This window comes from Salvelinus fontinalis, chromosome 24 (assembly GCF_029448725.1).
Source record: "Salvelinus fontinalis isolate EN_2023a chromosome 24, ASM2944872v1, whole genome shotgun sequence".
NCBI classification, from domain to species: domain Eukaryota; kingdom Metazoa; phylum Chordata; class Actinopteri; order Salmoniformes; family Salmonidae; genus Salvelinus; species Salvelinus fontinalis.
In genome coordinates this window covers 35,007,504-35,028,388 of record NC_074688.1, presented here as the reverse complement: position 1 = coordinate 35,028,388, position 20,885 = coordinate 35,007,504, and the positions used below count along the sequence as shown (strand labels likewise).

Genomic DNA, 20,885 nt, shown 5'->3' with positions numbered 1-20,885 from the left:
CATAATTATATATGCATGAAAACCCAAAGTCTTAGACCATGACAATTCCCACTCTCTCTTCACCTGACTCTTTGCCTCCAGGATACTTTTCTGCTGGATTCCACAAAAATGAAAACCCTTAAAAGCCTCCTCATGCTCTTCGCTCAGTCTTCCCCTTTCCGGCCCCAGGTTCCGAGAGGTGTTCCCAAGCCATGTCATTTTCACTTTGTTCCCCATCTCCTCCATTGCCACCTGATAGGCAAGTGCGCATCCATAATCAACGCTACATCCTCTTGAGGTAACTCAGGACTGTATATGCTTTCACATCAATGCCGTCAAAATGTTGTTCAGAGTACAATTACCCCAACATCTATCCTCTTTCATATGATGCATTAACCAATAAAGCAGCTAACCCCAACCCAACTATGATGTTTAAAGTAGCTCCCAGACCCGACCCTTCTGCATGTCTACAGTGGAATCTAGTCTCTATCTCTCTCTCGCTCTGCTTCCTCTGTCATGGTGTCTTCAAGCTCACCCATTATGCATCTGGACCTCACTTCACGTGAGAACTATGCACCCACCGAGGTGAGATGTGACGATCATTAACGCTGCAGGTGCTGTAAGGAGTACTGTATGTGGACCAGACCAACACTGTCCCAACACCCCCGCCTGGTGTATCTTGATATACACTCAATCTCCGGGATTCAGGCCGTGCTCTTGGTTATCTCCAGCTCCTCATGTGCTACTTTCACCTGAGGATATACACACTGCAACACATGGGTCATTTCCTGACAACATAGACTCTCCTCCTATGGTAAGATCACTAATTTGTGACATTTGAATAACAGCCTCCCCTGTACTCCCATCGGTCTCCCAGTTACCAGTGATCCGGATCACAGCCCCAATGTAAGTGTTGCTTTTGTCCCTCTCCTCGCCCCTACCTAGGTTCGAATCAGAGACCCTCTGCACACATCAACAATAGTCTCCCACAAAGCATTTTTACCTATCGAATCCACAAAAGCCGCAGCCCTTGCAAAGCATGGGAAACAACTACTTCAAGGTCTCAGAGCGAGTGACGTCACCGATTGAAACGATATTTGCGCGCACCCCGCTAACTAGCTAGCCATTTCACACCGGTTACACTCACCCTCCTTTGACCTCCTCCGATCTCCTCCTTTTCCACAGCAACCAGTGATCCGGGTCAACAGCATCAATGTAACAGTATAGCTTCCGTCCTTCTCCTCGCCCCTACCTGGGAACGAACCCCTATAAAAGAGCTTGTTCAAACCTTCATACACACCCACACACACTCACACCCTGCGCTCTCATGGCCACTGCGACTGGGCCTTTCACCCTCTCGTTACAGGTTTAGCAGGGAACCAATCGCACCCGTTTCTTATTCCCTAGAACTTAACCTTCACAGGTCCCAGCCTGCTGGAGTTTACCTTCAGGAACTTACCCTATACTTTATAGTACTAGCAGGAACCAACCTACTATATACCACAAAGCTATGACCGGTCGTAACACAATGGGCCTACTGAATAAACTCAGGCTTTCTAGGTCCGTCTCCTATAATTGTTCAGCCTACGATTCTCATCTCCCCAAGATGTCAACATGAGTGGAAACAGGTGTAGGAACTGTGCCTACCTTGTTTGTTGCCAGCTCCTTCTCCACTGGACTCTTTTGTTTTACTACAAACGTGGTGAACCCTGCTTGCAGCGCCAGCTGTTAGGTTCTAATTCTTATGAATACTTAACCAAGTTTATTCTTCCCAGAGGGTCAATACAGCTGCATTCAGACAAAAACATTTTCACACAAGCACTGACATTTAACCGTTCCTCATAGACTGAGTCTCCTCCTACCCATCTGTACAAACATTGTTCTTTACTGCTAGGCAGGACACTAGTGATACGGACCATAAACTTTTATTTCTCCCTTAACTTCTCTAGGGTAGGGGGCAGCATTTTCACATTTGAATGAAAAGCATACCCAAATTCAACTGCCAGTTACTCATCCGCTGGAGATAAGATATGCATATTATTAGTAGATTTGGATATAAAACACTTTGAAGTTTCTAAAACTGTTTGAATCATGTCTGTGAGTATAACAGAACTTATTTAGCAGGCAAAACCCAGAGGACAAACCATTCAGATGTTTTTCTTTTTTGAGGTCACTGTCTTTTCAATGAGGTTTCATTGGGAAACCAGATTTCTAAGCAAATTGCTTGCAGTTCCTACGGCTTCCAAAAGATGTCAACAGTCCTGAAAAATAGGTTAAGGTTATTCCATTGTGTAATGAAGAAATACGGCCATCTTGAAGTCGAGGCACTCCAGGTGTCCTGGACATGCGCGTCAATCAAACAGAAGGCATGCGACATTTCATTTTAATCCTGTATTGAACACATATCATCCCGTTTTCAATTTTATCGATTATTAACGTTAAAAAATACCTAAAGTTGTATTACAAAAGTAGTTTGACATTTTTTGGCAAAGTTTACAGGTAACCTTTGAGATATTTTGTCCTCACGTTTAAGCAAGTTGGAACAAAGCAAGTTTTTCTGGATCAAACGCGCCAAATAAATGGACATTTGGATATATATCGACGGAATTAATCGAACAAAAGGACCATTTGTGATGTTTATGGGACATATTGGAGTGCCAACAACAGAAGCTCGTCAAAGGTAAGGCATGGATTATATTTTTATTTCTGCGTTTTGTGTCTCGGTTGCAGGGTTGAAATGTTTTCTCTCTTTTGTTTACTATGGTGCTATGCTCAGATAATAGCATTGTATGCTTTCGCTGAAAAGCCTATTTGAATTCTGACAAGTTTGATTTTATATTAATTTTCATAGTAATTGATTTTAATTTGGCACTCTGCAATTTCTCAGGCTTTTTGCCAAGTGATACAGTAGCGTCTTGCCTAAACTCAGATTTTTGGATATAAATATGAACTTTACCGAACAAAAAATACATGTATTGTGTAACATGAAGTCCTATGAGTGTCATCTGATGAAGATTATCAAAGGTTAGTGATTAATTTTATCTCTATTTCTGCTTTTTGTTACTGCTATCTTTAGCTGGAAAAATGGCTGTCTTTTTCTGTGACTTGGCTCATACCTAACATAATCGTTTGGTGTGGGTTCGTCGTAAAACCTTTTTGAAATCGGACACTTTGGCTGGATTTACAACAAGTAGCTTTAAAATGGTGTAAAATACTTGTATGTTTGAGGAATTTAAATTTACATTTCTGTTGTTTTGAATTTGGCGCCCTGCAGTTTCACTAGCTGTTGACGAGGTGGGACGCTACTATCCCACATACCCTAGAGAGGTTAAGGTGACCTGACCTCAACCCCCCTCCATCACTAATCCATGGCTCTCTCCCCTTATCAATGCCTGCCACATCTAATCACTTCCCTGCACTCAACACATTCCAAGCTTAGTTGCACACACTACAGTCGTGGCCAAAAGTTTTGAGAATGACACAAGCGCCAGGACCGTCTCCTAAAGTTGATTCAGCTGCGGGATCGGGGCACCACCAGTACAGAGCTTGCTCAGGAATGGCAGCAGGCAGGTGTGAGTGCATCTGCATGCACAGTGAGGCAAAGACTTTTGGAGGATGGCCTGGTGTCAAGAAGGGCAGCAAAGAAGTCACTTCTCTCCAGGAAAACATCAGGGACAGACTGATATTCTGCAAAAGGTACAGGGATTGGACTGCTGAGGACTGGGGTAAAGTCATTTTCTCTGATGAATCCCCTTTCCGATTGTTTGGGGCATCTGGAAAAAAAAGCTTGTCCGGAGAAGACAAGATGAGCGCTACCATCAGTCCTGTGTCATGCCAACAGTAAAGCATCCTGAGACCATTCATGTGTGTGGTTGCTTCTCAGCCAAGGGAGTGGGCTCACTCACAATTTTGCATAAGAATACAGCCATGAATAAAGAATGGTACCAACACATCCTCCGAGAGCAACTTCTCCCAACCATCCAGGAACAGTTTGGTGACAAACAATGCCTTTTCCAGCATGATGTGATCAAAAGTGATAACTAAGTGGCTCGGGGAACAAATCATCGATATTTTGAGTCCATGGCCAGGAAACTCCCCAGACCTTAATCCCATTGAGAATTTGTGGTCAATCCTCAAGAGGCGGGTGGACAAACAAAAACCCACAAATTCTGACAAACTCCAAGCATTGATTATGCAAGAATGGGCTGCCATCAGTCAGGATGTGGCCCAGAAGTTAATTGACAGCATGCCAGGGTGGATTACAGAGGTCTTGAAAAAGAAGGGTCAACACTGCAAATATTGACTCTTTGCATCAACTTAATGTAATTGTCAATAAAAGCCTTTGACACTTATGAAATGCTTGTAATTATACTTCAGTATTCCATAGTAACATCTGACAAAAATATCTAAAGACACTGAAGCAGCAAACTTTGTGGAAATTAATATTTGTGTCATTCTCAAAACTTTTGGCCACGACTGTATATACCTTCCTCCTATAACCATTAACTTCTGGTGTAGACCCTCTAAACCTCAGCACTCCATCAGTGACATGAATAAGTATATTTCATATTCTCAGAACACAACACTGGCCAACACATTTTCAAATCAATCATCCAACCTTCAAGTTTATGTTCCGTTGTATTCTCACTCATCACACCTGTGACCTCATTCAAGTATTGCCCTTAAGGAGGCTGAGATCCATAGAGGTCCCACAGAAGATCTCAGAGGGCATATCTAACTCTTAACTAATCTGATCAACAAAAGGCATGGGATTTACAACCCTGAGTCTTGTAATTTATTCATACTGAATTGAAGCATACACATAATTATACATTGTTTAGATATGGACCGCTCAGATGTAATCCACCCTCTCTCAATTTAGCAGTGGCGTAAAGTACTTAATTAAAATTACTTTAAAGTACTACTTAAGTAGTTTTTTTGGGTATCTGTACTTTACTATACTGTTTATATTTTTGACTACTTTTACTTCACTACATTCCTAAAGAAAATAATGTACTTCTTACTCCATACATTTTCCCTGACACCCAAAAGTACTCGTTACATTTTCAATGCTTAGCAGGACAGGAAAACGGTCCAATTCACTCACTTATCAAAAGAACATCCTTGTTAAGTCCTACTGCCTATGATCTGGCGGACTCACAAACACAAATGTTTCATTTGTAAATTATGTCTGAGTGTTGTGTGCCTCTGGCGATCTGTAAATTGAAAACACAAGAAAATGCTGCCGTCTGGTTTGCTTAATATAAGGAATTTTAAATGATTTACACTTACTTGTACTTTTGATACTTAAGTATATTTGAGCAATTGCATGCACTTTTGATACTTATATATTTAAAACCAAATACTTTTAGACTTTTACTCAAGTAGTATTTTACTGGGTGACTCATTTGAACTTGTTACTCAAAAAGGATTCATGTTATCAAGTATCTTCAAACAGATTTGCAGATAGAATGGGAGGTCCTTGCTGAGAAGAAAAAAAGTATCCTCACTTCCTGTTTCAACACCTATTTCAACACTGTTATTTCAAAAACAGAGTTAAGAACAGCTCAACCTTCATACAGACCGCTCTGCTAGGAAGTGGAAACCAGAGCACTGAGTTGCTGGTTTGTCGTGGGTTCTGTCTCTTTTCAGTTCACACACACAGACACGCACAGCTGTGTCTGTCTTAAAGGAGCAGAGATACAGTACAGCACCATGAACAACACCAACGATACCTTAGAGGACAGCGCTCCGGAGCTGAGTTGTGTGAATGCAGTGTATACAGTCTCTGCCACGGTGTACGGCTGTGTGATGGTGCTGGGCCTGCCGCTCAACGCCGTGTCACTCTGGGTTCTGCTCCGCCGTCACGGCCTCAAATCCTCCAGCGCTGTCTTCATGAGCCACCTGGCTCTGTCCGACCTGCTGCTGGTGCTCTCCCTGCCCACCCGGGTCTACTTCTACACCACAGGCACCTGGCCCCTGGGCATCCAGGCCTGCACGGCCACCACCATGCTGTTCCGCAACAACATCCGCTCCAGCGCTGTCTTCATCACCTTCATTGGCCTGGACAGGCTGCTGGCTGTGGTCTACCCTCTAAGAACCCGCCACATCCGCACCACCACCAATGCCTGGAAAGCCTGTGTCTTCATCTGGATCCTGATCGTGGCGGTCAACATCCCAGAGGCCCTGTACTTCATCAGTCAGATGAAGAGCTGTAACGCCACTGACAAATGCTTTGAGTTTACTCAAGAATGTGCCTTGAATGTGCAGATAGCTGGTTACGTGCAGTTTGGGCTGGTGTTCACCATGCTGGGGGTCAACGTGGTCTCCACCGCCATGGTGTCCTGGACTCTACACAGGCACCTCAGCGATGCTGCCATGGTCAACAATAAGATGAACGTCATGCTGATCTTCACCATCAACCTTCTGATGTTTATTGTCTTCTTCCTGCCCTCCTCCATCGTGCTGATGCTCGGTATCAGGCAGGCTATCATGCCCATGTTCTGTCTGACCAGCATCAACTGTTGTCTAGATCCACTGTTGTACTTCTTCTCTTTAGATGCTTTCTGGAAGAAGAGCGTTCTGACGTAGAGGTTTCACTTGCCAGATCACATGAAAGTAGATTAGGGAGGACAGTGAGAAACGACTACCGGTGGAGATAGTTTGAGGAAACTGCGTCAACATGTGTTCCTAAATATTCCACAATTTATAGTTAAATGTTCAATTCTATTTTGCCAAATGTCACTCATTTTCTTTTTTTGTAACAGTTCATCTCTTCTTCTGTAAGTTGAATTGCACTCATCTGTACTTTTAAGATGTGCTCATATAATAGGTTTTATTTAATAAACACTTTACAACCGTATCTTCATATGATTTTGATCATTAATAAGACTGATGTTATTGACATTTACTGAATGTAGGTTTTGTACATCGACCACAGTCCCTTTTCCAAATGTACTGACAATAACTAAGGCTTTCAATTCAGCTTTCATCCACATGCAGGGCCGGGTGCCCAACACTTCCCACTGTTGAGTGGTTCAAACATCAGTCAAGTGAATTTGTTGATAATTCATGAGGATCCTGGCTGAGGAAACAGACAGGCAGCAGCAACCATCCAACAGCTCAGAGCCCTGCCACATGGAGGGGCATCTGTGTACACACTATATGGCAGACAGACTGTAAAGAAGGAGTCACTATGGATTTAGTACAGGAAAGCCAGTGTAAAGGTGGCATGCAAATAAATTCCTCCTTTGAGCCATTGTCTTCCAACAGGTGGGGTCAATCCTTTGCAGCGCTTATCCCTCAACCAGCAGAAAAGGGGAATCAACGCGGTATCTGCGAAAAGCCGCTATCTTACAAAAGACAATGCCTTTGGGCCTAAGAAAACTCTAATCAAGCAATGTATGTTGACTGGATATAGGCTATGTAAAATATGTGTAGTCTAAAAGGCTCTACATCTTGTGCTGCCCTAAGGGGAGAAGAAGTTAGCTGGGACCTACTAAGATCTCCATTTTCACGTATAAAAACTAGGTCATACAGCTCAATTAACTGTCTGAAAATAACTTTTCCACTATGCCCAAACAGGTCAGTGCATGAGATTTGTTTGTACTTTCCCTTCCTAAAAGACACCTCATACCACAGCTGTCCACTTAAACCTACATACTGTAGGACAGTCTGGTTTCACACTTTCACCCACTGACACTTAAGGATATGATCCGCTACCTCCAGACAATGAAACAAGGCTGGTGGCACATACACAGAGCCAAAGAGAACCGGGACAGCAAAATGTCCCAATGATACCCACAATACAGTAACTATCATTTATTTAGACAGAACAAAAGACAGAAGCCCCCGGGTGTTAAACTACTTTATTCACAGATAAGACTTCACCCGCAGACAAAATATCCAGACCAGTCTAAGGTATAGATTAACAGATATAAGCTCCTTACAGCAATACTTTAGTCCAGTCTCTGACTCTGGACCAAGGCTTTAAACATGCTCTTAGAAAAGATTCTAACAGTGCAGTTTTTCCATACAGAGAAACACACATGCAGGGGGGAAATCAAGACAGAATTCTACTAGAACGACTCACAGAAGCATTGATAAAGAGTGCAAATGAAGGGTGAGAGGCTCAACCTCCCCAGAAAGAAAGAACAAATAATGAAGAGGTGATAAGAGGGGCATTAAAATGGAGGAAACAACTTTCTTTGATGCGTTCACAGGGGGAAGGGCAGCTTGGCTGGAAATAATCTGGTATAATATTACATATAACTGCACACAGTAAGTGAAGAGCAAGTATTTCATGTCATGTACATGATTCTAGACTCTACTTACAATACAGGTGCAAACATGCAAAAACTAATAATGGCTAATTTGTCTACCTCACTTTGTAGGGACACTGATTCTTAAACTGACGTTCACATTTTTTTTTTACTTTAGTCTGATAGGGTGACTGAGCTAAAGAAGAAGACAGACCAGGTGAAAGAGAGAAGCAAGAGGGGTGCAGTGAGAAAGAAACACTGAGACAAAGAGCAAGAGAAAGCGATGCTGCACAACATTAGGTCGGGTGTTTGCTGAGGAACAGGATTTCTTGCCTTAGTTTTGTAATAGGACCCTGTGCTAACATGGACGTGCAGTAATTTCAAGAGCAGGGAAATCAATTACACTCACATTGAAAACACATGGAAATGGTTGTCTCCCCTGACAACCGAAGCAGTCACACAGTTATCTTAAGTCAACCCCCCCCATCATAATTGGCTTAGGGGTTCTGCTACATGAAACTATTTAATCCAAGGTAAATCATAGAGAAAAACATGTATTATTGCAGCCAGGAAACATCACTACTGACAATTACAAAAAGTAAGTTTTAAACATTTTTTGTTGTAAAGATTCACAGATAAACGTATCAACAAAGGAACAAAACCATAGTTAAAGTGCAGCTGAAACGTAATTCAAAGTATCTACACAGGGATGCGCTACAGTGGCTAGAGAGGTGGCTGTGCCTTAGGGTGTCGTGCACGACGTTCATGACAGTTTACGCTCCATCACAGATGACCGTCTCAACCACAAACGTGTTCTCAAAGTGGCGGATGCGATGGCAGTTCGCCGCTTCCCGTTTGTTGATGCCTACAAGTCAGACAGTGAAAGACTTTTATTAGACAAGAGAATACAGTGGCTTGCAAAACTATTCACCCCCATTGGCATTTTTCCTATTTTGTTGACTTAACCTGGAATTAAAATGTATTTTGGGGGGGGGGGGGGGGGGGGTTGTATCACTTGATTTACACAACATGCCTACCACTTTGAAGACGCAACATTTTTTTATTGTGAAACAAACAAGAAATAACACAAAAAACATGAGCATGCATAACTATTCACCACCCCAGTCAATACTTTGTAGAGCCACCTTTTGCAGCAATTACAGCTGCAAGTCTCTTGGGGTATGTCTCTATAAGCTTGGCACATCTAGCCACTGGAATTTGTGCCCATTCTTCAAGGCTAAACTGCTCCAGCTCCTTCAAGTTGGATGGGTTCTCAATTGGATTACAGTCTGGGCTTTGACTAGGCCATTCCAAGACATTTAAATGTTTCCCCTTAAACCACTCGAGTGTTGTTTTAGCAGTATGCTTCGGGTCATTGTCCTGCTGGAAGGTGAACCGCTGACAAAGTCTCAAATCTCTGAAAGAGTGAAACAGGTTTCCCTCAAGAATTTCCCTGAATTTAGAGACCATCCATCATTCCTTCAATTCTGACCAGTTTCCCAGTCCCTGCCGATGGAAAACATCCCCACAGCATGATGCTGTTCTGGTGTTCTCAGGGTGATGAGAGGTGTTGGATTTGCACCAGACATAGCATTTTCCTTGATGATCAAAAAGCTCAATTTTAGTCTCATCTGACCAGAGTACCTTCTTCCATATGTTTGGGGAGTCTCCCACATGCCTCTTGGCGAACACCAAACGTGTTTCCTTATTTTCTTCTTTAAGCAATTACTTTTTTTATGGCCACTCTTCCTTAAAGCCCAATTCTGTGGAGTGTGTGGCTTAAAGTGGTCCTATGGACAGATACTCCAAACTCTGCTGTGTAGCTTTGCAGCTCCTTCAGGGTTATCTTTGGTCTCTTTGTTGCCTCTGATTAATGCCCTCCTTGCCTGGTCTGAGATTTGATGGGCAGCCCTATCTTTGCAGGTTTGTTGTGTTGCCATATTCTTTACATTTTTAATAATGGATTTAAAAAAGGTGCTATGTGGGATGTTCAAAGTTTCTGATATTTTTTTATAACTCAACCCTGATCTGTACTTCTCCACAACTTTGTCCCTGACCTGTTTGGAGAGCTCCTTGGTCTTCATGGTGCCGTTTGCTTGGTGGTGCCCCTTGCTTAGTGGTGTTGCAGACTCTGGGGCCTTTCAGAACAGGTGTATATATACTGAGATTATGTGACAGATCATGTGACACTTAGATTGCACACAGGTGGACTTTAACTAATTATGTGACTTTTGAAGGTAATTGGTTGCACCAGGTCTTATTTAGGGGCTTCATAGCAAAGGGGGTGAATACATATGCACGCACCACTTCTCTTTTTTTCTTCTTTAGAATGTTTTGAAATAAGTATTTTTATTTTATTTCACTTCACCAATTTGGCCTATTTTGTGTATGTCCATTACATGAAATCCAAATAAAAATCTATTTAAATTACAGTTTGTAATGCAACAAAATAGGAAAAATGCCAAGGGGGATGAATACTTTTGCAAGGCACTGTAGGTGGACCATTCAGACCCCGAGTGACTCGCACAACACTATACAAGGCTCTGAACCTCCCCCTCTCCATCACCTCTCCCCAACTTACGTCTGCGGGCGTGGCGCTTCAGGCGGTATGTGTCCTTGCCGTTACACAGGCGGTAGATGAAGGGCCCCAGCTGGCGCATGTTATGAACCTTGCCCGTCACAACCATCTCCTCCTGGATAATGTAGGTCTGGGGAAGGTACGTCCCCTTCTAAAAGACAGAGGTAGACAGGGTTAGAGTTCAGAAAGAGAAAGAGAAGGGACAGGAGAGAGGAAGAACCCAGACTTCATCAAAGAAATTGGAAATACAGACATCGTCATCCTACAACAAACATGGTGTAGAGGAAATGGACCCACTGGTTGCCCCCTAGGTTACAGAGAGTTGGTAGTCCCATCCACCAAACTACCAGGTGTGAAACAGGGAAGAGACTCAGTAAAATTAGTAAAAACAGGAACATTTTACATCTGTCTAGAAATGAATCTCAGAGAAACATTTCCTCGTGTCTGCTACCTATATCCCCCCAATATAAACCACATACCATTTCCAGGCCCAGGGACATGTACTAGTCTGTGGTAACCTAAATGACAGAACTGGACAAGAACCTGACACCCTCAGCACACAGGGGGCAAACACCTACCTGGAGGTGACAGCATTCCCTCCCAAATATGCCCCCCTACACAACTATGACAAAACAACCAACAAAACGGGTCACAACTCCTGTCAGCTCTGTCACACGCTGGGTCTGTACATAGTCAATGGTAGGCTTCAAGGAGACTCCTATGGTAGGTACACCGATAGTTCACCCCTTAGGAGTAGTGCTGTAAATTACTTTATCACTGACCTCAACCCAATCTCTCAGAGCATTCACAGTCAGCCCACTGACACCTCTACCAGATCACAGGAAAATCACAGTCTACTGAACAGAGAAATACTCAATCATGAGGCATCAAAGCCAAAGGAACTGCACAATATTAAGAAATGCTATAGATGGAAGTAGTACCTACCAAAAACAACTAATTCAATTCCTTTCAGACAACTTCCTGGACAAAACATTTCACTGTTATAGTGAAGGTGTAAACTTACCAGTAGAAAACCTAAACAGTATATTTAACCTCTCAACTTCCTTTATCAAATCTAACAATTTCAAGTGGACAACCTAAGAACATTAACAACAATGACAAATGTTTGATGAACAATGTAAAAACCTAAGAATGAAATTCAGAAACCTATCCAACCAAAAACATAGAGACCCAGAAAATCTGAGCCTACTCCTTCACTATGGTGAATCACTAAAACAATACAGAAATACACAACGGGAAAAAAAGGAACAGCACGTCAGAAATCAGCTAAATGTAACTGAAGAATCTATAGACTGTTCCAATTTCCCCAGAAGTGGTTACACTTAACTTTTCGTGTTTGTTATCTATCCAAAACGGAGATGTATGGATAAACCACTACTCCAATCTTTTTCTAATCAAATTTTATGTCACATGCGCTGAATACAACAGGCGTTACGTGGGAGGTGGTGGAGGGAGATGCAGAGAGGGAAGCTCTGAAAAAGATAATTGAAGACTTCCCAGAGCCGTTTGCTTTTCTAGTTAAAGCTAGCTAATATTGTACCTGGTTGGTTAGCTCCCAGCACTGTGGCATTGTTGGCACTTTGTTCATTGTTGTTTAACTAGCTAACGTTAGCTGTCTGGGTCGTTAGCTAATGTTAAGTGTGTGATCTTAAATGTTGTTTACCTAGCTAGGTTCATTGTTTACCTAGCTAGCTATATGTCTTAAGCTAATGTTAGCTGGCTGGTTAACTAGCAGACATTATTAGTTTCCCAGAGCTGTTTGCTTTCCTAGTTAGAGCATAATGTTAGCTAGCTAACATTGCACCTGGTTGTTTAGCTCCCATCAATGTGGCATTGTTGGCACTTTGTTCATTGTCGTTTAACTAGCCATCATTAGCTAGCTGGCTGGCTCGTTAGCTAACGTTACGTGACGCGTGTACAACACCCGTTGAATATGGCCAGTGTCAGTAAACGTCTGCAAAAAAAGCAAAATTAAATTGTTGCCAGCAGAGCTGGTTAGGCTGTTTTCATGTTATCCAGAGGTAAACAAATCGTCAGCCAGAGCATCAAGTGTGCGCTCCGAGATGGGTGGGGCTAAAGCTTAAGGAGGGTGTGAACGATGCTGAATGGGTTTAGACAAAGAACAGCTCTTCACTAGATACCAAAACATTCAAAGGCCATTTTCTCAAAAGTGAGTTGACAAGTTGATCAACTTTCAAAGGAGAATTACTTTCCCATTGTTCCTCAAATGCAGTCTATGTATACCATTTTGTAGATCTGAGTCTCTACTTTTATCCAATGTAGGAAACACCATTTCACATTTTGCTACATAAGACCAAATCCAGGTGGTGAGTCACATATATACAGTGCCTTCGGAAAGTATTCAGAACCCTTGTAACGGCTGTCTAATGCCTCCTCCTCGGATGAGGAGTAAGGGTTGGACGAAAACACAGCGTTGAATGAAGAAATAATGAATTTATTTACAGACAGACGAAGACGGTAAAACTCTTAAACAAACTACAAAACAACAAACGACGTAGACAGACCCGAACTTGAGAACTACATATACACGAAGAACGCACGAACAGGTACAGACTACACAAACGAACGAAAACACGAAACAGTCCCGTGTGGTAGACACAGACACAGGAACACAAACCCACAAACAAACAGTGAGAACAGCCTACCTTAATATGGTTCTCAATCAGAGGAAACGTCAAACACCTGCCTCTAATTGAGAACCATATCAGGCAACACATTTAACCCAACATAGAAACACATAACATAGAATGCCCACCCCAACTCACGCCCTGACCAACTAAACACATACAAAAACAATGGAAAACAGGTCAGGAACGTGACAACCCTTGACTTTTTCCCCATTTTGCTACAGCCTTATTCAAAAGTTGCTTTTTAAAAAAATGCCATCATTCTACACACAATACACCATAATGACAAAGCAAACAGAGGTTTTTAGAAATGTTTGCTAATTTATAAAAAATAAAACTGAAATATCACATTTACATAAGCATCGAGTATTCTTGGGTATGACGCTACAAGCTTGGCAGAATGTATTTTGGGAGTTTCTCCCATTCTTCTCTGCAGATCCTCTCAAGCACTGTCAGGTTGGATGGGGAGCGTTGCTGTACAGCTATTTTCAGGTCTCTCCAGAGATGTTCGAACAGGTTCAAGTCCGGCCTCTGGCTGGGCCACTCAAGGACATTCAGAGACTTGTCCCGAAGCCACTTCTGCTTTGTCTTGGCAGTGTGCTTAGGGTTGTTGTCCTGTTGGAAGGTGAACCTGTTACCACCATCATGCTGTAGGGATGGTGCCAGGTTTCCTCTAGACATGACGCTCGGCATTCAGGTCAAAGAGTTCAATCTTGGTTTCATCAGACCAGAGAATCTTGCTTCTCATGGCCAGAGAGTCATTCAGGTGCCTTTTGGCAAACTCCAAGCGGGTTGTTATGTGCCTTTTACTGAAGAGTGGCTTCCATCTGGCCACTCTACCATAAAGGCCTGATTTGTGGAGTGCTGCAGAGATGGTTGTCCATCTGGAAGGTTCTCCCATCTCCACAAAGGAACTCCAGAGCTCTGTCAGAGTGACCATCGGGTTCTTGGTCACCTCCCTGACCAAGGCCCTTCTCCCCGGATTGTTCAGTTTGGCCAGACAGCCAGCTCTAGGAAGAGTCTTGGTGGTTCCAAATTTCTAATTAATAATGATGGAGGCCACTGTGTTCTTGGAGACCTTCAATGCTGCAGAAATGTTTTGGTACCCTTCCCCAGATCTGTGCCTCGACACAATCCTGTCTCGGAGCACTACAGACAATTGCTTCAACCTCATGGCTTGGTTTTTACTCTGACATGCACTATCAACTGTTGGACCTTACAAAAAAATAAACTTTTCACATTGTCATTATGGGGTATTTTAGAATAAGGCTGTAACGTAACAAAATGTTGAAAGAGTCAAAGGGTCTGAATACTTTCCGAAGGGACTGTATATCAACGAATTGACGAGGCCACTAGAACAGTCTGCAGCCCCCGGCCTCACCCTCCTAGAATCTGAAGTCAAACGTCTACTGTTTGCTGATGATCTGGTGGTTCTGTCACCAACCAAGGAGGGCCTACAGCAGCAACTAGATCTTCTGCACAGATTCTGTCAGACCTGGGCCCTGACAGTATATCTCAGTAAGACACAAAATAAGTTTTCCAAAAAAGGTCCAGTTCATAGGACCACAAATACTAATTCCATCTAGACACTGTTGCCATAGAGTACACAAAAAACTATACACACCTCTACTTACCTCACCACAGGTAACTTCCACAAAGCTGTGAACGATCTGAGAGACAAGGCAAGAAGGGCCTTTAAAAGGAGCATAAAATTCAACATACCAAGTAGGATCTGACTAAAAATACTTGATTCGGTTATAGAACCCATTTATGGTTGTGAGGTCTGGGATCCGCTCTCCAACCAAGAATTCACAAAATGAGACAAACACCAAATTGACACTCCACATGCAGAATTCTGAAAAAAAATATCCTCTGTTTACAACGTAAAACACCAAATAATGCATGCAGAGCAGAATTAGGCCAATACCCTCTAATGATCAAAATCCAGAAAAGAGACGTTAAATTCTACAACCACCTAAAAGGAAGTGATTCCCAAACCTTCCATAACAAAGCCATCACTTACAGAGAGATGAACCTGGAGAAGAGTCCCCTAAGCAAGCTGGTCCTAGGGTTCTGTTCACAAACACAAACAGACCCCACAGAGCCCCAGGACAGCAACACAATTAGACCCAACCAAATCATGAGAAAACAAAAAGATAATTACTTGACACATTGGAAAGATTTAGCAAAAAAACAGAGCAAACTAGAATGCTATTTGGCCCTAAACAGAGAGTACACAGTGGCAGAATACCTGACCACTGTGACTGACCCAAAATTAAGGAAAGCTTTGGCTATGTACAGACTCAGTGAGCATAGCCTTGCTATTGAAAAAGGCCACCGTAGGAAGACCTAGCTCTCAAGAGAAGGCAGGCCATGTGCACACTGCCAAAATAAATGAGGTGGAAACTGAGCTGCACTTCCTAACCTCCTGCCAAATGTATGACCATATTAGAGATACACATTTCCCTCAGATTACAAAGACCCACAAAGAATTTGAAAACAAATCCAATTTTGATCGATTCCACAGTGTGCCATTACAACAGCAATATGTGTGACCTGTTGCCACAAGAAAAGTGCAACCAGTGAAGAACAAACACAATTGTAAATACAACCAAAATGTATGTTTATTTATTTTCCCTTTTCTACTTTAACTATTTGCACATCATTACAACACTGTATATAGACAATGACAATTGAAATGTATCTATGCCTTTCGATCTTTTGTGAGTGTAATGTTTACTGTTCATTTTATTTCACTTGTTTATCATCTATTTCACTTACTTTGGCAATGTGATCATATGTTTCCCATGCCAATAAAGCCCTATGAATTGAATTGAGAGGGACAGAGGGGAAGCGAGAGAAGGACAGAGATGGGAGAGAGAACATAATAGGTTGTGGAATATGAGAGATGGTATCTCAGACAGAGAGAGGGAGAGAGAGAGAGACAGGACTTATGTTACCTTAACATTGACCAGCAGTTCCCAGAGGTTCCGTGGTGGCATGACGATGGTGGTGTTGAGCTCGATGACATAGCATTTGTCCAAAGCAATGTCATGGTAGGCAGTTAGTCCCTGGTGACATAGACAGAGAAAACTAATTAAAACTGTCAAAAACCTGGCTGATTGACTCGCCATCCTACAAGAGGTGTGTGTACGCGTGTGCATGTGCCCGGTCCTCCTCACCCTGTGAAAGTCATGGATGATGTCAGCAGGATCACTTCCTCCAAAATGGGGCACAGGCACACTGATCTGCTCATAGTTGTCTTCCAGGTAGATGCCCACGTTCTCCTCCAGCTCCTGTCTGCCTCTCAGAGGGGCGTACACAGAGTCCTCATAACGAACCCTGCAGTGGAACAGACTCTCCTCTGGGATCTAGGTCAAGGCACAGGGGAACCGTTAGCAAGGCTATCCCTAACTATCATCTTCATTATCACAGTCTCTACTAATATTAAATGTTTCATGATCCCCGACTGGGATAGAAAGACCAACGTGCTGATAACCAAATGGAACACTGATCTCCAATGTACATCATAACAACAACACCACCAGAGACAGTTACACCAGGAAGCACATTTACAAATCCCACATCAAAAGATAGGACAATAGAGGATAGGCCTAAGTGGTATCATCAGAGTGTTGTCTCATACGGTCACTGTACTGAGGCACTGTATGTAGATGCTAGGTACCTGGGGTATGAAGTAGTAGCGGTAGACATAGATGGAAGCCAACACCAGGCCAGACATGAAGACCACCAGGCCAGAGGTCAGGCAACATAGGCCGTTCAGAGGAGACCTCTGGGAGCGCAGAGGCAGAACCAGCTCCTCATCATCCTCCTGACAGGGTGACACACAGGGTCACATACATGAATACACACACACACCAGGCTAGTGTCCTGTCCAGGTGGTGTACTTCTACATCAAGCTGCCTCACGCTATGAACAAACTCAGACAAAGCTTCCTTGCCCAAGGCTTACTTACTTAATTATCACCCCCCCTCCTAGGTAAAAAGGATACTCACAGCTAGTGTTTCACAGATATTCTATGGTCACATCAAGACGGGCAGACTAAGTCAGGTTGGGTTAGGAGTATTATGTTTCTGCTCTTAGATAGAAAGATGACTACAAAAGTGAATCCTGAAACCTGCAGCTATAGTTACGGTAGGTGGAATAAATCTGCATGTTTTAGCAGGGAAACAGCAACGTGGGTGGCAGAGAGAGGGATGACAGAGTGGTTAGTAACGTGGCACTTATAAGACGGAGAGTAATGCCACCCCCAGTCTCTCACCCCATCTGCCACTGCCACACGCTCAACCGGTGTGTTGGCAGCGTGTCACGGGTTGGCTTTCTACCATCCTTTCTACCGTATATGTGCAACTACGTGGGTGGATAGGTACATTTATCCTGGAAGATGAGCTCTGTGCGTAGGAGACAAGAAAGGAAGTTATTCTTAGCTGGTACTTGGAGTGAAATTCTCCTGACATTGCTATTGCCTGCGTATGAAAACAGCTCACAGACTATCAAACCAAAAACCGTGATGTTATGACAACCTGTGTTGAAGGATAAACTAGGAGATAAAATGAACAAGGACGAAGGGATAGACTACACATCATTTTCGCTGTCTGTGTGTGGGTGTCTGTGCATATATGTGTGTGTGTGTGTGTGCTCCCCACAGAGGCAGATAGCTACCAGTGTTCTCCTTCCCTGCTGATTGAGATAAGAGGGCCTTACACGGACTGAGAACATGACAATGGTCTATCTACATTTCCAACAAACGCTATAGAAGATAATGGCCAATAGGCAACTGCCAACTTCCCCTTGAGATAAAAACAGGCACACATACAGCCCAATTGGTTTAGATGCATCCTTCTAACCTTTGGCTGACTGAAAGCAAAGCATATTTGATGGGTTTTGAAACTGCAGGATGCTGGGGAGCGAAGCTTTCCTAGAACCACCGCATCACAAGTTGAGAACTGTAGCCTACTGATGGCACAGTGATGCTGCTTATGAAATATGAACTTGCCTGGCAAGCAGTAGTAACCTCCATCTGCCATTTTGTGTGCTGCCTGTGTTTGGTAAAATGTTTTTCTTGTAATCCATTCACATTTGCCAAGAGATAATTCTTCATAATCCACAGAAAACATTATAGGTTTATGCTTAATTAAAGCAAAAACAATAACTTGATCCTCCTTGGTTTAGGTTTTTACCGCTAATAGTTTAACTCCAATGTTGACCACATTGGAGTTCAATTCTCATAGCCTAACGTTTGCCTAAATAATTGATGTTGATAAAGCTAATTTGTCTAAGAACATCCACTTAACTATGTTCAATAGTAATATTAACAGTTCCCCTTTGTTCACTCAATCGGCTATTTGACAAAGTGCCGACATTTCCACAAATAGCTTGTTAGCCGCACAGCATCGTTTTATTTCTTACCAAATGACAATGGCTGCTCTGACCTCAAATAATGTTCAAATGCACCTACTGCGTTCTTCAGTGTGCCGGTACATTTCAAGTAAAATGCCCCGCAGACGCTTAACAGCCCACCGAGCGCGAGTAAATAATTATTGGAGGTAGCGCCAGCTAGCTCTGTTTTATCGAAGGGCAATGCACACAAAGCGATATCATGTTGCAACCACAACGAAAATGCATCACTAACTTACCATCGGATGGGTTATGAGAATTTCGGTCTTTTCGACATTATTCTCCTCCTTCTCGACTTTCTGACCCGCGATGGACAGGAAAGTGATCTTGACCATTGCTGTTCCTGTCAAAGACTAATCGGGTGGGTTTCGTTTCCTCTAGCTACGGTAGCTAGATCCCCTACTCGTATGTGAGCCTTTACTGTTGTTACTGACACAATGTATCTGGTTGTCTTGTTCTTCTTCGATGGGGTTTAACGGCGGTTGGAGTTAAATGTGCATTACCGCCACTATCTGGATGGTTTATTGAATAAGAAACAAAACAATTAACATTTCGGGAAAGGGGTGAAACGAAATCATAGAAAATAAAACACGTCACACTTCTTCAATCACAGTCCACTCCAAAATACATCCCTACACAGACTCAGGGGCCTGTGCTGTAGATACATTCACTGACAGGATTTCTTGCACCGCCTTGGCTGTGAAATCACAAAGACCCCAAAAAGCTCTTACAGGGTATCTCTCGAATCCTAACTTCATGAGAATTTTTATTAATAACCTTATTAAACAAATTCTTATTTGCAATGACGGCTAACCCATCCTAACCCGGACGTTGCTGGGCCAATTGTGCGCTGCCGCTGTGCCACTCTGGAGCTCAAAAAGGAGAGACTCTTCATCAAAGAACAGTAGCACTGATGAAGTGAACTTATTTTCTCCGTCCACCATACAGGTCAGTCGATGTCGACGTGCACCAACCACTCCATCAATGTCTTAAGTTATATCCTCTACCTTTATTTCTCGCGCCACCCCAGAAATAACCCCTTTTTGGCAAATCTGACCATAATTCTATCCCCCTGATTCCTGCTAACAAACAAAAACTAAAGCAGGAAGTACCCGTAAGGGAATTCCGAGTGGCGCAGTGGCCACTAGAGATTCTGGGTTCAAATCCAGGCTCTGTTGCGACCAGGACAACCATGGGGTGGCGCACAATTGGTCCAGGTTAGAAGAAGGTCTGGTCGGCAGGGATGTCCTTGTCCCATCACGCACTAGCAACTCCTGTGGTGGGCCGGGCGCAGTGCTCGCTGACACGGTCGCCAGGTGTTTGGTGTTTCCAATGACACATCAGTGCGGCTGGCTTCCGCGTAAAGCAGGTCTTGTGTCAAGAAGCAGTGCAGGTTGTGTTTTGAAGGACGCACGGCTCTCGACCTTCGCCTCTCCCGAGTCCGTACAGGAGTTGCAGTGATGAGACAAGACTGTAACTACCAATTGGAAACCACGAAATTGGGTAAAAAAAATCATAATAATAAAGGAGGTATAGGTAAATCGGTCAATATGGAAGTGGTCAGATGACGCTACATGACTGTTTTGCTAGCAGACACTGGAATATGTTCCGTGATTCATCCAACGGCATTGCGGAGTATACCACCTCAGTCACCAGTTTCATCAATAAGTGCATTGACGACGTCGTCCCCACAGTGACCGTACGTACATATCCCAACCAGAAGCCATTGATTACAGGAACATCCGCACCGAGCTTGTTAGTGTGCCGCTTTCAATGAGTGGGACACTAATCCGGATGCTTATAAGAAATCCAGCCATGCCCTCAGACGAACCGTCAAACTATTTTTTTTGAAATAGCTGTTGCACAGCAACTCACTGCCTTCCTGAAGACAAACAATGTATACGAAATGCTTCAGTCTGGTTTTAGACCCCATCATAGCACTGAGACTGCACTTGTGAAGGTGGTAAATGACCTTTTAAC

At 43.2% G+C, this 20,885-nt stretch overlaps 2 protein-coding genes across 2 annotated transcripts; one reads left to right on the top strand and one right to left on the bottom strand.

The window, feature by feature from the left end:
* Nucleotides 1–5,542: 5,542 nt before the first annotated feature.
* On the top strand, nucleotides 5,543–7,590 carry lpar5b (lysophosphatidic acid receptor 5b). Its single transcript, XM_055880576.1, has one exon. The coding sequence runs from the start codon at nucleotides 5,695–5,697 to the stop codon at nucleotides 6,568–6,570; it is 876 nt and encodes a 291-aa protein (XP_055736551.1). The 5' UTR covers nucleotides 5,543–5,694; the 3' UTR covers nucleotides 6,571–7,590.
* A 243-nt stretch (nucleotides 7,591–7,833) lies between these two features.
* Nucleotides 7,834–19,559, bottom strand: LOC129822357 (integral membrane protein 2C-like). The gene is made up of 6 exons (XM_055880577.1): nucleotides 19,145–19,559; nucleotides 17,173–17,319; nucleotides 16,670–16,858; nucleotides 16,448–16,558; nucleotides 10,822–10,969; nucleotides 7,834–9,105 (listed from the first exon to the last, which is right to left on the bottom strand). The coding sequence occupies exons 1-6, from the start codon at nucleotides 19,238–19,240 to the stop codon at nucleotides 9,014–9,016; spliced, it is 783 nt and encodes a 260-aa protein (XP_055736552.1). The 5' UTR covers nucleotides 19,241–19,559; the 3' UTR covers nucleotides 7,834–9,013.
* Between the last annotated feature and the right edge of the window lie 1,326 nt (nucleotides 19,560–20,885).

Bases quoted from the DNA above. Each gene is read 5' to 3' on its own strand.
- lpar5b (XM_055880576.1), top strand. From the start codon at position 5,695: ATGAACAACACCAACGATACCTTAGAGGACAGCGCTCCGGAGCTGAGT.
- LOC129822357 (XM_055880577.1), bottom strand. From the start codon at position 19,240: ATGGTCAAGATCACTTTCCTGTCCATCGCGGGTCAGAAAGTCGAGAAG. The intron at 16,859-17,172 runs GTACCTAGCATC...GCCTTGACCTAG, and splicing joins GCTACTACTTCATACCCCAG to ATCCCAGAGGAGAGTCTGTT. The intron at 10,970-16,447 runs GTAACATAAGTC...TCTGTCTTTTAG, and splicing joins AACTGCTGGTCAATGTTAAG to AAGGGGACGTACCTTCCCCA.